General features: G+C 36.2%; 2 protein-coding genes and 1 pseudogene across 3 annotated transcripts in view; 2 read left to right on the top strand and 1 right to left on the bottom strand.

Annotated features, from left to right (window-relative positions):
• Positions 1 to 18133, top strand: part of LOC308419540 (actin, cytoplasmic 2-like) — a 1056985-nt pseudogene that overhangs the window by 515821 nt on the left and 523031 nt on the right. The gene's annotated exons all lie outside the window — the stretch shown is intronic.
• Positions 1 to 18133, bottom strand: part of COG5 (component of oligomeric golgi complex 5) — a 301631-nt gene that overhangs the window by 219227 nt on the left and 64271 nt on the right. The window lies entirely within an intron of this gene.
• Positions 12316 to 17212, top strand: GPR22 (G protein-coupled receptor 22; the record flags this gene model as incomplete). The annotated part of the gene is made up of 2 exons (XM_080915341.1): positions 12316 to 12423; positions 15889 to 17212. Coding segments are annotated over exons 1-2 (1326 nt in total). The 5' UTR covers positions 12316 to 12421.

The following is an 18133-nucleotide window of genomic DNA, read 5'->3' as shown; positions in this document are numbered from 1 at the left end:
GATTCCCAGTATTTACATAAAACCAGGCAAAGTGGCAATTATGTGTAATTCCAGCACTAGGAAGGAAGGCCAGGTGGAGCCTGGAGCTCACTCATCAGCCAGCCGGAGCAACTCAGTAAATTCCAGGTTCAGTGAGACCCTCCTTCAGAAAGGTGAAGAAAAAGGGGCTCCTGGAGAAAAGAACATTGCTGTTTTTGCAGAGGACATGAGTTCAGTTCCCAGCAATCATGCGGCAACTCACAACTGTCTAAAACTCTTAGTTCTAGGAGATCTGTTGCCCTTGTCTAGCCTCTGTGGGTACTGTACACACATGGCGCACATAAAGGCAGGCAAAATGTTCATACACATAAAAAAATAAATCTTCTTTAAAAGGTGGAGAGGGGACAGAGTAGGGAAGAAGGGAAGAGAAGGGGGGAAGAAGAGATCAGATAAATTTGAGTTGAAAGAAAAGGTCTTTAAATTGAGTAATTACTACAAGATTTTAGCAACATTAAATACTGTAAAAGAATCAGAAGCTAAACTATCCAAACTAATCCTCCCACTCATCCCTTCCTGAAAAAATAAAGGTTCAATGCTATGCAAGACAATACCAAGAGTCTGGTAAAGTATTTCAAGACAATCTATATTTTTTAATTTGATCTTTAAACGGTCCAATATAAGGAGTAGTAAACATATCAAAAACACGTATCTAAGAATATAATTGATCCAAAGCCAGTGATAATTACCAAAGCACATCATGAGCTACAGAAAAAATGAGGCAAAATCCTTAGAAGAATCTGGGATAGGGTTCACATTACACAGTATTTAAGTATTTTTAAAGTCAAGATCTGTTTAAAAGGTGACTGACTAGGAAAGAATGGTAATAAAATTATTTTGAAGTTGATACCATGTATGTAAATAATTAGCATAAAAGATGGAATGAGTCAATGGATACTATATGTGGTAAGTTTAAAATAATATATATTGTAAGTAGATGATGGTAACTTAAGTATCTATATCACTAAATTCTGAAACAATCACCAGAGAAGACTAAAAGATATAGGTGGTATTCTAGTAGAGAATCTAACATGAAAAGCTAAAAGAAATGGCTTAATCCCCACCAAAAAAAGGCAGGCAAGTAGAAAAATAAGGATACATAGTATAAATAGAATAAAGAAGGGAGAGACAGTTAATAATGTGAAAACTGCATTAAATATAACTGCTTTACATTCTAATTCAGACAAAAATCTGAATAAACTTTAAAAGGGGCAGAAAAGCGATTAGGAAAAAATACTTTAAAGGTACACATATAACCCATTAAATGTGAGCAAGGCAAAACACAGAACAGCCTGAAAGTGGCACAGGATCACTACTGGGGTAAGACTTTTGTATGACAACCTTACATGTTCCTGTGCTGAGTAAAAACATGCAAAGCAAAAGCTGGGGAAAGTGAGGAGAAAAAAAAAAAAGAAGCCACAAATCTACAGTCAGAATTAGAGACTTTACAACTCTTTCATTTACTAAAAATAACTTGTGGTTGAAATTAAAAGTAGGCAGGCAAGAGGCCTGTCACTGGACAAGAATGAAGGGTAGGTGGGAACAAAGCTTTAGAAAGAGGAAGAGAGGAGAAGCCAAGGGGAAGGTAAGATGGAAGAAGAGGAGGATGACTGCGTGTCTGTAATAGATACAAGTTATTACGAATATTTTAAAAGGGATGGATTTGTACAGGATGATTTGATTTGTCTATGTGGGCAAATTATATCATATCAATTGGATCAGAGTTTATTATATGGTGTTTTCCTTCATGCATCAACTCAACTGAGTTCAAGAGAAGAAACAGTGGAAGGACGAACCAAGCCTTCCACGGACCTGGGATGTGTGGGCCTGGTGTGGTAGCAACCCTCTAAGGGACTGTGAGATAAATGTATGTTAGTTCTATTATAGTTCACCGGTGCAGGAACTAATGTGAGACCGCCCAGGTCAGAGAGTACCAGGGGGCAGTGAGGAACTGTGCCATGCCGAAACCGGTCAAGGCCCTTTTTAATATTTACCGCAACAATAACTGTCCGATAAAAAGCTAACAGAAGTACAAAAAGAGAATTAGTAAGGCTGGGCCTTAAGGCCCAAACAACTAAATCTACTCAAAAACTGTGCTCAATCTAAACCTTTAAAGAAACACATTGATTGCTTGTTTGTTACTGAGACAGGGTCTCTCTACATAGTCATGGCTGTCCCTGAACTCACTATATAGAACAGGATGGCCTCAAATTCACAGAGATCCATTTGCCTCTTCATAATGAATGCTGGGATTGAAGACATGCACCACCACACCTGTCAAGGATAGGCTTATTTTTGAAAGCTGATATTACCCAAAAATTCTCTTTGACCCAATGGAATTAAATTAAAAAAAACAATAATAATAAAATCACTTATTATTTGAAAATTGAAAAATATCTTTGAAATAACCAATTAGACAATGAACTAGTAAGGAAATCAGGAAAAAAAAACCACTGAAACAAGTGATATAAAATAAAGCTTGCAAAATGTGAAGTAGGTAATGCATTATTAAGAATATATTAATGAGCAAAAGAATTAAAGCTAGTGAAAGCATCACTCACTATAGGAAGAAGGAAATATGAATGGAACAGAAATTAATGAAACATAAACTGCCTATAGGGTGAGAGCAATGACGGCAATACAGCTCTTAAAAGCATGAGAATATGAGAAGAAAATACTTAAAGGATACTGGTAATACTGACGAATTAAACAATATGAATACATTATAACAGATATATATCACCAAGACAATGACAGGAAGCAACTGAAAATCTCTATCATCTGCCAAATAATTTCAATTTATAAACATTACCCAATATATAACTTATCAAATATTTAAGCAGGGATTGAAACTAATAATTACAAAGTCATAATTAAAGAAAAGGGAACTTTTTTCCAATTCATTTTATAAGTTCCGAATTCTAAAACTAGATAAAACATTAAAATAAATGAAAAATTACAGACCAAAGTTCCTCATGAACACACAGGCAAAGGCTTTTTCAAAATAATATCAAGTGAAATTTCAAAAAAAAAGGGTTTCTATCATGACAAAGCAGTGCATGCCTCAAAAATGTATGGTTAGTTTAACATTCAAAAGTCAATTTGTTAAGTTTCCCATGCTCATGGATTAAATGAAAAAAATCAGGTGAGTTTTCGATAAATGAAAAAGGTCATTTTAAAAATATAATGCATTTCTGATACAGGCCAAATACTCTTTAGAGTAATATCAAAAAGCATGAGTCCAGAATGATCCAACTTCACATCCATGAGAACTATAAAATACCTACTGTGAGAGATTAAAGATGACCTGTGTAAAGTTAAGATACATAAGTATCAGTGGGTTAGAAAACTCAACTCTAGGATCTGCTGATTACACACAAAGCCAAACAAAATCCCAGCAGGTGTTGTTCCAGCTTCCAGATGGATGAAAAGAACACAGCTCACATCCTGAACAACAAAAAGAAGAGAAAAGCTCTCTACAACACAAACCTTTCTTAAAATTGTCAGGCAGCAGGGGTTAGAGTTTCAACCAGCCTACACTCTCAGAAAAAAAAAAAAAAAGAAAAAAAGAAAAGCCAGCTAAAAGGACACACTGGACATGGGCAGCTGAGAACCCAGAAACGTCAAAAGCATACACCAGGAAAAACTATTTGGCTAACATTTTCATTGATTTTCTCAAAGCTGAGCGTGTGCTAACAAGAATCATAGAGAATACATATACAGAAACAATTCTACAGTCTGCAGGCTCTTCTTCACAAGCGTCACTACAGAACCCATGAATGCATCTCCCACAGTACACGGTTCAGGGAGGAAAACAGCAGGCACTGAGGGATAGGATATTAGGTCATCTTGAATCCCTTCTACCAACTTTGACCTGTGTGTCAACACTTGAAGCACTGTGAGAAGGGTAGCCACTCTGTCTCTCTGTGAACACACCTGAACAGCTCACAGAGCTAAGTAAAGGACATGCAGATGCTGTAGGATGACAGATGACTATTCAGTCCTAAGGCTAACAAACAGCATCCACATTCACAAGTGGAAGCTAGTAGAAACACTGAAAAGTCTCACTGCCAAGAGTCACACATAGTGGCTTCCACTACATCATGTGGCTATGCTGCCATGTCAAATGCAATAACTGACCCAGGGAGAATTAGAAATTCGCCAACTGCAGGTTTCATAAGCCAAACTGTCTTGTTGACAGCTGAAACTTGTTTGCACAGCTTAAAGATCCAAGGAAATTATTTAATATGCCAGTCTTCTAAAGGGCAGACCTGAAGATTAGTCTGTTGGCAATAGGCCAGGATTTGGGAGGCAGAGTGTTTTAAACACTAAAAAGAATAATCCAAGAAAGTAATGGTTGAGACAACCATACCCACTTCATATCCAATAGCTAGCGCTAACACTGGACAACTGCATCAGCTTCAGTTTAGTCAGAGAAGTGGTGAATCCAGCCCAAGTATTCACCAGAACTTCTGTGAACAGACGGTATATCTGAGCTATGGACTTTATTTCATGTAGTAAAGTAAGACACGCTTTTGTCCCACCTACCCTTTATACAAAACTAAAACTGACACGAAGGTCAGTCCAGAAACATCTGTGGACAAACTATTTTCATCTAAGTATGAGGTACAACTGGTCACTTCTGCTTGTGAATCATGAAGTTCAAGTTAGCCTACTGTCAAACAGGGACATCAAGCCATAGAGCCAAAAGGTATATGGGGTTCAAGTCCTTCATCCTAACAAAAGCTACCAGTAGGCAACTTGCACATTTCAAAAGCCATGCACTTGAAGGGTTATTAGAGTCCTTGCCTGCCATGGACTTGCCTGATTCAAGTCTTAACAATAGGACAAAACCTTTGGGAAACTTTAGTGCTAGAAGTTACAAGCCAGTGTGACCAACATAATACAACCTTCACAAATAAAGGAAGAGAGTTTTACAATTCATAGCTCAATGATAGAACACTTGCCTGCTATGTGTAAGATTCTAAGTACAGCATTAAAATTTTGAGAAGGGGAGATGGGGTGGGGAACAGAAGGAAGGAGAGAAGGAAGGAGGAGGGAGCGTGCACTTAGTAACTGGGTCAGGCAGGTGGCACTGCTGTACTGGGAAACAGCCTGAGCTCTCCAGCAGCTACCAGGCTTTTTAACAAGCTGCAATTTCTTTTCTTTCTATTGGGTTTAAATCCCTCTTAGCATGTAGCAAACCACAAATGTGAGAGTCACCTTTAAAATCGAATGTAAGACCATCAAGACCAGAGCATTAAATATCCATCTAGCAAAGGGGACCAGAGAAACAGCAAAGAGTAGATCCAAAGGCTCCACCCACAAGTCAGCTTCTTTGAATTTGAGCAGTTCCTCCCCACTGCAAATCACAGAAAAAGAAACTGAACAAAGCAACTACAGCCAGAGCCTCTGGGACTACATTATTCCCTGCAAGAGGCATGAGGAGTGGGAAGCTTGCAGGGGAGAGCAGTGATGAGAAGGTTTTTCTTCCCCTTTGGCTCCTCACACTAGGGTGGAACCATACCCTGCCTCCTCTACCCCAACCTACCTCAGGGTCAGACGTCTCTGGTTTGCCCCTGGATATTCTCCTAGAGTTCTAGCCTACCTCACTGTCTCTGCCTTACTTGCAACCTACTGAACTTTCCCTCACAAAACTTGTAGGATTTGACAGGCACCTCTGTCCTCAGCTATGAGTGCATTCTTTCCACTTCAGGAGGCTCCTCCCACTTGGCTTTTACCTAAGCAGCTAAATTTGGAGTAAAAGGAAAGAAGGGAACCTCAGATAAAGGAACAAGAACAGCTGCACCAAATTCCATTGTAATTACTCAACAAACTACTCAGGCCTGTACCCTTACTGCTGCCACCTGTTCTGCGGCTCTTGGGAGCACTTGATTCAATAGCTACACTACTGTCCTTTGTCCCTGCATCGCGCTGCCTCACTCATGAACTAATATTTCTCCTTCCTTCCAAGCACTGAGAATAAGCAACAACCAAAACACCATTCTAGCAGCTTCTTTAGAAACTCCATCTTTCACTGCTCAAAAACAATGCATTAGTAGGGAGGGAAGAAGTTTTTAGTCTTGTTCTCTACAACTGCCCTTACCTTACAGGATTTGCTTCTGTACCTCAGAGGCCTTTAGAACACTAAGGAACCTGTAGAAGCTCTGTCCTGTCTTAGGCAGAAATCTTTGCCTTTGTCAGTTTCATGTCCTTGCACAAATTTGCCAAGGGCCTGAAATGGTATTCATTCAACATATGAGCCACAATGCTTATCTGTTTCACAGAAGCAAGAAGGTATATGATGCTGGGTCTAAGAAACAGGATTTTAACATCCATGATACAAAACCTAGTTTTAGCGCAGTATTGCTGACCTTCACCTTGCCCCAACATGGCTCTACCCGAGGGTTCTTGCTTGATGCTCTGTATCATGAGGGTAACTATCACAGCTGAAGAACATCAAAGTTGGAAACGGATCGTTTCCAGAACAAGCAGAACAAGTCTATCTATCTGTCCTTTGTCTGCAGTCATTACTTCATCCCTTAAGGAAGAACATCCCTGGGAAGGAGACCAGATAAAGAGCAGTCAGAGCTTGTGTGCTTGTCAAATTCTGCAAGAAGACTTGGGGATGCTCAAGACTCATAACAGACTGCTTCAGCCAAATATACTCCTATCCAATCTAATATCAGAGATACTGAGAAATAAATAAAGATGATACGTATGTTTGGGGAGAAGCAAACTTAACATCTCTATGAGCAGAGATTACTGTCTATATACAAAGAAGTATGTAATTCGTTTCAAAAGCTCTAAGATTAGCAGAAGAATTTAGTAAAGTTATACAAGATTGTTTTAGCTAGGGGTTTCTATTGCTGTGAAGGGACACCAAGACCATAGCTACTCTTGTAAAATAAAATGTTTTTAAATGGTACTGACTTAAGAGTTCAGAGGTTTAGTCCACTATCATCATGGTGAGAAGCATGGCACACACAGACAGACCCAGTGCTGGAGAGTTCTTCATCTGGACCAGCAGGCCAGCAGGCAACAGGAAGAGAGAGCAACACTGGGCTAGGCTTGAGCATTTGAAACCTCAAAGGCCACCTCTAGTGACTTCCTCCAAGGTCATACCTACTCCAACAAGGTCACACCTCTTAATAGTGTCACTTCCTATTAGCCTATGGGGGCCATTTTCATTCACCACAAAGACCACAAACACCATATATGACTACTGTCATGTGCCCTAGCAACAAGAAATTAGATTTAAAAGAAATAAGCATTGCTTTGATATCGTTAAAAACTGTAATAATAAAGTACAAATCCAGCAAAATATGTATAGGATGTATAGGCAAAGAACTACAAAATACTGATAAACTAATCCACAGATGAGCACATGAAAAATAACACACTATGCTCATGAGATTAATGATTTAATACTCTTGTCACCTTTTCCCAAGTTTTCTACAAATTCTCTGTAACGAAAATCCAAATACTAACTTGACTTCACTGAAGTAATAATATCCCTAATGTGGTACAAGAAAGCAGAGGCAAGCGGACATCTGTCACGGGATTACTAGGAAATGCTTACAATGATACAAAGAGGACAATGCATGTTCAGGAGCAGAGTGACAACCTATAATAGAACTCCCCTACCCTCTCTACACAGAGAGTGGCAGCTTTCTGATAAAAGCAGTGTATACTAACAGTCTTTCCAACCAGACAACTGGGTCACAGGCAGCATTCAGTCATGTCATTCAACAGAGCAGGGAAGACAAACCCTGACACAGACCTGTTAAATACATAATCCACTTGCTCAAACTGACTTAGCCTCCAGGTGGAAATGAATTTGAGTCTATATAATATCTTTCAGTAGGCAAAGATATGCAAACAAAATAAAGCAGCAGAAAAGAAACTCCAATGAAGGAACAACAAAGATCTATTTTTAACTCTGGTTAAAATTATCAAAGGGAATAGAAAAATGGCTCAGTCCGCACACACAGGTTTTCTTGGTAACTATGTATTTTTTAATATATTAATTTTTATGTGAATGGGAGTTTTGTCTGACTGTATGTCTGTACCAAGTGTTATACACACAAAGGCCAGAAAAAGATGTTGGATTTCCTGGGACTGGAGTTACAGACAGTTGTTGGCTGCCATGAAGGTGCCTAGGTCCTCTGAATTAAGGCACCTCAGATCCTCTGAAGAACAAGTCAAGTACTGAGCCATCTCGTGTCTATCTGTGTCTGTCTGTTTCTATCTCTGTCTCTCCCTCCCTTGCCCTCCCTCCCTATCTCTCAAAAGAGAGGAGTTAGTTTGGGATGGGGGAACCTTGGAGGGAAATTTCAATTAGGATATAATGTATGAGAGAAGAATAAAAGAAAAAAAAGGATTAAATAATATAATTTGGGCTGGAGATGGTTCAGCAGATAAGAGCACTGTCTGCTCTTCCAGAGGTCCTGAGTTCAATTCCCAGCACCCACAGATGACTCACAGCCATCTATAAAGAGATCTGGTGCCCTCTTCTGGCCTACATTCAAGCAGAAAACTGTATGCATAATTAATTAATTGATTGATTAATTAATTATAAACAAAATTATATATATATAAAACTCCTTCATTTCGGTCAGGTATGGAAGGATAAGGAATAGGTTTACTGCCTATTATAAGAACACAGTTCTGAACTATGCCATTTTCCCATAAAATTGGTTTTCAGCTGCTCTCTTATAGAAAATGAATCAAAGTATTAAGTATTCTTTCAGTCCTGGACTGATGTCTCAAAGGATAGTCCATTTTTATTTTCCTGACCAAGTATTTGTTGTATAAGAAATTTAAAGTTGAAAAATCAAATGAAAATTACTTCCCTGAGTTCCAGTGTCATAAACAGTTAACCATGTTAAGTATACTTTGGAAAAGCACTCTTTCTGAAGATGAAAGGGTGATTCCACAGTTGGAAATTACCTTTACATTTACACTTTATTCCCAAATATTTTTGAATACAGTGAATTAAAGTATTTCATAAATTGAATTTTTTATCTATAAACTCATCAAAAGTATAGTATCAGAACTGGCAACAAACTTTTAGGAATTAAAACAGATATACAATAAAAATATTTATAACTAAGAGGGAAAATATAACTTCTAAAAAAAAACTTTGAACTGTATTTCAGGATTATATTCACATATGCTGCCCAGTTATTATTGAAAAAAGTAAATTATATTTCCAGCTTATACAGAAAAAAAATCAACCTATGAAATTATTTTGTAACAAAATTTTATTTAAATCACCAGCTGCATTTTTCAAAATTAATCATATCTGAATACTTGCATTAAGTGCACAAGTATGAAAACACTGTTACCATGGAAACAGAATCATCATAAATTCTAACATATGTATTTTTTCATAAAAATGTTATCTATTTTTTCTCCAGACAGGGTTTCTCTGTGTAGCCCTAGCTGTGCTGGAATTCACTTTATAGACCAGGCTGGCCTCAAACTCAGAGATCCACCTGCCTTCAATTCCTGTGTGCTGAGATTAAAGTAGTGTACCATGACCCAGTTTTTTAATCCAATTCTTAATCTATTTATTATTTTTATTACATTATTAGTTAAAACTAGAGGATTTTTTAATTGCCTTGTGAAAATTTTAGTAACATACAAGTAATAACTCATTTGTCAATTTAATAAAGCAAAAATATTACACTAAATATTGTATTTTAAAAACTGCTATTTTTGGTTTGTCATATATCTTTAATAATAGCTCAGTTACACAGGGAATACAGAGAAATATCCAGACTTGAGCTTTTTTGCTACAATTACTACTTACAGAAAATTCAGATATAGTTTTTCAAAATACCCTGCGTGTATTAATTTAGAAAAGTCATCTCAATTAGGATCACAGAATTATCCTTCAACAACAGCTATATTGTTGCTTAAATTAAAAAAGAAATTGTATAGATAAAAAGTAGTGAGTGAACTTAGATCAAAGGGTGTTAAAATCATAAACTTTCATTATTTTCCAAAAAGACAGGCCCACTAGCTCAAAAACTAGGTTCCCAGGGCTCTAACAAACTGATACAACATACCCACACTTGGGAAATCAATAGATTTCTTTTTGCCTTTATTTCTACAACTTGATCAAGATATTTTGACAATAAAACTAAGCAAACACTTAACTCTCTAACAGAACACTATATAGATTATGATGTTAATAATTTCCATATCCCAATCATAATTGTCAATTAAATGATGGTAAAATATTCTCTCTGACTGTAGTTTTTAAGTTTAAAAATAACATTTTGTATCATATGTCTTTAACACTTGTCATTCTAGCAAGATCCTTTCCTATAACTTGGAAAATGCATGAATAATAAGTAGCCCAACATTTTCATTTTTAGCATTACCTTACAACACAAAGCTATGCAGTATTTTTTCAAATCACAACAAAATGTCCATTTTTGTGATTTGAAAAAATGTCCAAAATTTCTCAAGAATGCAATTCAAACCCATGTACTCATCAGCTATTTCCCCAATAAAACTTCAACACTAGCCATAAAAGATAAAAGTGCATATTACTTTTTAAAATTATAAAAGGTAATTCTAGTGACAAATTTTTTAAAAACTAGGGTACAACATTTTGAAAACTCAACATTATTCCTAATCCTGGAAATAAGTGATGATTAATACTCTAATGATACAGTCATCAGCATCATGTTCCTCTTTGGCTCAATGGATAATTAGTCTTTAAAAATGCATATTTGGTTCTGGCTCATTGAGTCCCAATAGCAAACATCAAGAAAATGGTCTGAGTTCCTGCCCCAGAATCCAAGTGGTGGGAAGAAAAAAACAATTCTTGCAAGGTGTCCTCTGATCATGACATATGCACCATGGCAGATTCACACACATACACACAGAAATTAAATTTAAAAAATAATCTGGTTACTACATATATTCCTACCTAAAAAGATATGCGCCCCACCAACAATAGTAGAAATGTATTTAAAGTTAATAAAATTGCTAACAACTGATAGAAATTTAATTTTAAATTAATGGTTATTTTATTTGTATATCACTCATTTGTTATTTTTAACAACCATCATAAAATAGTTTAGCTTTATAGCCTATAAGAATACATACATTTTTCTTTACCACATATATTTGCCAGCAGGATTAGCAATACCATATACAATATTTAAGAAAGATCAATCTACCAAAAAATGTGCCCATGTTAAAAACAGAAAAAGCCCAGTGAGATAAAATATTAATAGCAAATGGTCAGTACACACATATACATAAAAACACCAGCACAGGTGTGGACTAAGACCACATGCCCACAGTGAAACAAACTACTCATAGTTATGCTCTACCATTATGCAAGCAATGGAATGTTTACAACGGTTTTGTGACATAATCAACCTTAAGTCAATGTGATCAGTAACGTAGACGAATGAGTGACATGAGGAATGTCTAAGTGAATGAGCATCGAGGTCAGTGAGTGTCGGGAAGATGGTCACAACCTAGAACACAAAGAAATGACATGGATACAAACAAACTCTCCGAAACCAAGCCTGGTTCACTGTGAAGATGCAGGGCTTTCTATCGGGAGAACAAAGAACCCAAAGCACACACACAGCTCCTAACACAGTCCAGTTATCCAGACTTAAAAGTATATTGTTTGTGCGATGTAACCCCCGACACACACATACGCAAAACAAAAACAGAAACACAACAAAAAAAGAAAAAACTATTTTCTTAATGTCTGGCATTGGGAATCAACGAGCCAGAACCAAATACACATTTTTAAAAGACTAATTTACTCATATTCTATTTAAGAGCAACAAACAACCAGTTTAAAAACTTAGGCTTTTAAAACAGCATCCTTATATAAAGCTGTTGGGGGGGACACCCCTGCCATACATATGAAGCAGTTTAAGCCAATACAACTGGCCAATCAAAATTAGTGAATGCACTGCATCTCTCTGCAGTGGGGAGAAGCGACAAGGTAGGCTGTCACTCTGCAAAAGCTGCTGGAGCAGGCTTCCCTCTCCAGAGCAGTGCTCTTCCTTTGCAGAAAGCCTGGATCTGAAGGCTGTCTCTGGAGACAAGAAGCCGTCAGTATGCTAAATTACTTTCATTACGTATTTTCAAATGCTTATTGACTGCACAGTAGGAAGAGTGAGACTGCAGCCCCGAAGCAGCACTACACATTCTGTACATTAGCAGGGCGGCTGAAACAATGGCACAGTACAGATACGTTTTCATTAAGGTCGTTTGGAAGAGGTTTTTATGACCCTCTTCCCCCAGCCCGGCACTTTCAAATGAACAAAATGAATCAATCAAAACTGGAAATGCTTCAACTCCATCAGGAACGGGTCAAATCTGTAGCAGAGGTAAGATGTGTTCCTTATTATAGTATTATAGCTGCTTTTCAAACAGCACAGTGGGGTAAAATTACTTAGGAATTTTTAACCTCAATTTTTAAGGGTTTGATTGTTTTCCTCCACTTATTGGTAAATATGTAATTTTTAAATTGATTTAAGACCTGATGTATTTTAAATGTAATTTTTAGGGTACACTGTTAAATCAAAAAACATTTTGTTCTGCTTACGATAATGAACTCCAAAAACATTAGCTCTTAAATCTCTTCAAATATGCCAAATAATCTTAATGTCATTTCTCACAGCTAAAATAACATTTGTATTTCTTATAAGGAGCCAGTTTACTCTTTGGCTGTTTTACATTAACATTATATTGTGCATGCTTGCTGAAAATTATTTAATATGCAGTTAAGATTTTTTACTACCATTTACATCTCACCCACATGAGCAATTCATCAAAAGAAATTTATGGTGTCTTATCATGAAACCTGTTTTAATGCGTTAAAGTTCAAACTATGTGCTAATAATTAAGCAAGCTGCAATATTTCCCAGCATGCGGGAAATGTTAAATTTATTACCAAGAGGGAAATGGCAGTATGTTTACTGAATACTAACTGTTCATAATCTCTGAACATTCAAGATTCCCTTCTAAAAGAAAAGAGAAATTACTTTAAAATTACAGTCTTCTTCATGGATATATTTCAGTGCTCATTCTGCTGCTCAACAAGGTAACATAATGCCATTTTTAATTTAAAAAAGATTTTATTTGAAGAAACTTCATTTTCTGACTATAGCTATGCCTAAAGCTATACAATATGCTTGTTTTTAGAACAAATGTTACATGGCTTAATTTTCTTTAACCAAAGTAACTTGTAATTAATTCAGAACTATTAAGATACCTATTCCTTAATCATTTTTTGCCTTTTTCACAAGGGCCCACAACTAATTCAGTATACACAACTGACAATTTGAAGAATGCAACTGATTGAGAGGCTCCCTAGCTCTCTGAACCATAAACTACTAGGTATTCTTGTAACACATGATTGTAAGACACTAAGGAGTTAAAGCCTCAGATTAGCTGTGCTGGAACGGAGCAAGCTGACAGCATCCCAAGACGATGCTACATAGAATAACCACGAAAAGAAAAAAATAGACCTGTAAAGGCCTGGAGACCAGCTGGTGAGCGTTTTAGAAGGAAGATCTCACACTTTAAAATAGCAGAATTGTGGACACTATTGATTCTGCACGAAACAGTGGAGCAAAAACTTCAGAAAGGAGAATGCCATGATGTACCTACCAGCAAGCAAAATGAAGCTTTAGCAAATGTTTTCTGCACAATTTAGATATTCATATCAATTGGTATGACTAATAGAGTTTTCCATCTGAGCTTTATGACCAATTATGCATCCTCTTCTAATGAGAACAAACCAAATTAAATAGCAGATGGTTTTTACCAAAAGAGCATGTACGGGATTTATAATATAAAGCAAATTATGTGATCAAGAAATCATTTGAAAGTACTGAGAACCGCTGCAGAAACAGACGGAAAACAAATGGATGTCTAAATGCATTTAGAAGCTAGAAACGTTTCCTATTCTATTTCCACCTACTCTGGAAAAAGAGAGACACAATCTTATATTTCTTCAAAAAGAAAATGCAATTTCTATCATTTGATGAAGTTTCATTTGCCTGAAAATTATGTGCTGTTCTTTAGAAATCCATCAGCCAACTAAAACTCACAATTCATTCAAGTGAAGTGCTCAAATAGCAAATGAATGAATTTCTACAAGACATGAAATAAAACACAGCTACTCCACTGTTACCAGGAAAAAAAATCCATGTCAAAATTGTCAATGACATCATGTATCAATTTGTGGAAAACTACCATGGTGAGCCAAAAGGCCCATAAAGCAACGGCAAACAGGTAGGTCAGAGATGCATGGAGCCCAGGGAAACTACGTATGTTTTCTATCATTGCTGTTGTACTTGACAAGTGTGCTTTATTTAATTATAAACGTGGTGTGACAAAACAAAGACCTGATGTTCAGTCTGCCAGGTCAGAAAATTTAGTTATCCTAAAATTTCTCCTGTTTATGAGATTATGGGATTTCAGTAAGCTGATCCGTTTTATATGATAAATGTGTGCCTGGTAACATCCATTTCAACTAAAATGAAATTAATGTTGTCATGTTTCAGAAATATTAATGACATGCATAAGGTTGTCGAAGCAACATCTATTTAAATGTCACTGTGAATTCTGAAAACCATTAGTTTTTATACTTTAAAATGAAGTATTTTGCTGTTCAAATGTTATACCTGAAATGTATGAAATTTCATGCTTGGATGTATGAAATCATACATTTAAGCTGAATAACCTCACTGAAGACATTTCAGGACAGAAAATCAAATATCATATTTATAAATGACTCTAAACTCCTAAAATACATATTTGCATGAATTAGTCAAAACGGTTTATTTTAGAACTTTTCTTCAAGATTATTCACTAGCTGATGTGAACCAAATTATTTTACAAGTAATGAGTAACTTAAAAGCTTCCTCAAAAATGGACTTCAGAATATTTTTTTAATTTCATTTTTCTACCCCACAAATTACTTAAGCAAAAGAACTGAATACAGACTTTAAAACCACTTCAAAAGCATCTACTTCTTAATGCATATGAAATTTCAACTTCCTCTTTCTACAACACCCAAGAGGGTGTGGTCACCGATAAATAAGCCATATGACTACTTTTTACTAAGCTTGTGGCTTTTTACTTTAGCATAATGTCTCCTTTTCCCCCATATTTCTGTAAGTCTATTGTAAAATGTAGTGGGCATATTTATCGTGACATACAAAATGCTTGTCATTTGCCTCCTTGTTTGGGAAATAACCCAAAGTCCACACTGTTGGCGTCTTAGAGAATCAGCTAGTGTTGGTAGAATAGTGATAAGACGGTGGAGACAAATTTGTGCTGTGTGGCATTATCCTTCCAAAGGAACACTTGTCCCTCCCTTCATTTAAAAATCTCACGGGAATAATTAAACCTACACTAATCATGCTAGAGCACATTAAGATAGCATTTGCATTCCATCTACTCACAACAGTGTTTTAAATGAAATCTTAAAGCATTGGACGAGAATTAGTTTTGCACGTAGAGAAATCTTCTTGTTCAGGAGTTCTTTCCTTGAAAAATGAACACTTCAGTTATTCCCAATGAAGTAAACCTTGCCATTCAGATAGTAATCTGCACTACAAAGGGACAATCCCCATATGGTTATTTCTTCAAAAATAGAACAATTTCCCTTTACACCAAAATCAATGCAGCCCCGATGTTTCTCAATTCTACATTTTGTATCAGCAGTTTACAAAAAGAAAAATTCAAACTAAGAACATGATAAAAAGATATTTTGTTGTTTACAAAGAACAGCATGTCTTACGTATCCCTTAAACTGCCAAATATCAAATATTCTATTTTATTTTCTAGGGGAAACACCAACTGCTCCAAAAGAATGTGTTTTTCTCCTGTTCTGGAAATCAACATGCAGTCTGAATCAAACGTCACGGTGCGAGATGACATTGATGACATCGACGCCAATATGTACCAACCACTGTCATACCCATTAAGCTTTCAAGTGTCTCTCACTGGATTTCTCATGTTAGAAATTGTGCTGGGACTTGGTAGCAACCTTACTGTATTGGTACTTTACTGCATGAAATCCAACTTAATCAACTCTGTCAGTAACATTATCACAATGAATCTCCATGTACTTGATGTAATCATTTGTGTGGGATGTATTCCTCTAACTATAGTGATCCTTCTGCTCTCACTGGAGAGTAACACTGCTCTCATCTGCTGTTTCCATGAAGCTTGTGTTTCCTTTGCAAGTGTTTCGACAGCAATCAACGTTTTTGCTATTACTCTGGACAGATATGACATCTCTGTAAAACCTGCAAACCGAATTCTGACAATGGGCAGAGCTGTAATGCTAATGACATCCATTTGGATTTTTTCTTTCTTCTCATTCCTGATTCCCTTCATTGAAGTAAATTTTTTCAGTCTTCAAAGTGGAAATACATGGGAAAACAAGACATTGCTGTGTGTCAGTACAAGTGAGTACTATACTGAGCTCGGGATGTACTATCACCTCCTAGTTCAGATTCCCATCTTCTTCTTCACAGTCATTGTGATGTTGATCACATACACCAAGATACTCCAGGCTCTTAATATCCGGATAGGCACTAGATTCTCAACAGGACAGAAGAAGAAAGTCCGGAAGAAAAAGACAATCTCTCTAGCCACACATGAGACCACAGACATGTCACAAAGCAGTGGTGGGAGGAATGTCGTATTTGGTGTGAGAACTTCAGTTTCTGTAATAATTGCCCTTCGGCGAGCCGTGAAACGCCACCGAGAACGACGCGAAAGGCAGAAAAGAGTCTTCAAAATGTCCTTATTGATTATTTCTACATTTCTTCTTTGTTGGACACCAATTTCTGTTTTAAATACCACCATTTTATGTTTAGGACCAAGTGACCTTTTAGTAAAATTAAGATTGTGTTTTCTAGTCATGGCTTATGGAACAACTATATTCCACCCTCTCTTGTATGCATTCACCAGACAAAAATTCCAAAAGGTCTTAAAAAGTAAGATGAAAAAGCGAGTTGTTTCCATAGTTGAAGCTGATCCCATACCTAATAATGCTGTAATACACAACTCATGGATAGATCCTAAAAGAAACAAAAAGGTGACCTATGAAGACAGTGAAATAAGAGAGAAATGTTTAGTACCTCAGGTTGTCACAGACTAGAGAGAAGTCTCAGCTTCACCAAATACATTCAGAAAAGTTTTAAATTTAAATTGTAAAAATGAATTACTGCCAAATGTAAGAAAAAACATTCTAGGTATTGATTATGTTGTAAATTTTCAATGTGAATGTCAATTAGATTAGGTCATATATACTCAATTTCTTCATTATTTAATGTATTTGTTGCATGGCAGTTTGTTAAAAAGTACTATCATGTGTATATTTTGTCAGTATTATGTCCACCAGAAGATATCCATGTAAGTCATATTTTCTAAAGAATAAATACGTAGCCTTAAAACAGTGTATAACTTTAAAATGTAACTGACACAGGCATCTACGTTTTTAAAAACAATGTATGAAGTCTATTATTTCTAAGCCACAAACTACAGATATATTTATATGATGACAAGTTGCATAAAATATTTAACACAAAAAATTATAGGCTCAAAAAAAATCAAAGCAAGATTTTCTGGACGACTGTTATGTCACTGATATGACGACCGACTTGTTAGAATATTCTAACAGCAAAATAATGAGCTATATATAAACCTTGTCCTCTCTTCTGAATGTAGGAAACATAGACAATATTAGAATTTCAAAACCATGAGTCAAAGAATAAATAAATCCTGTATATGCACACCAAAATAAGGAAACTTTAAAACTCAAGTTTACTATAAAAAGAAAAGAGTTTGAATTCTATTACAAGGGTAACAGAAATGAACCAACAATAAAGGGAGGGAAGAAAGTGAGAAAGTAACCCAGGCCTTATTCCTCCTTCCGCGTTTTGTCTGATTCTACTCCAAATGTCCTAGGTTAAAAGAAAGTACTGGTCTTAAAAAGCTGTGATAAAGTAATTTTTCACTTTAACTCTACTATTTTCTATACAAAACTTTAACCATACAAATGGGAAAACTGAGCAGAAGA

Source organism: Micromys minutus (assembly GCF_963924665.1).
Source record: "Micromys minutus genome assembly, chromosome: 1".
Lineage (NCBI taxonomy): Eukaryota > Metazoa > Chordata > Mammalia > Rodentia > Muridae > Micromys > Micromys minutus.
The sequence above is the reverse complement of the archived record's forward strand: the minus strand, read 5'-3'. Positions and strand labels throughout refer to the sequence as shown.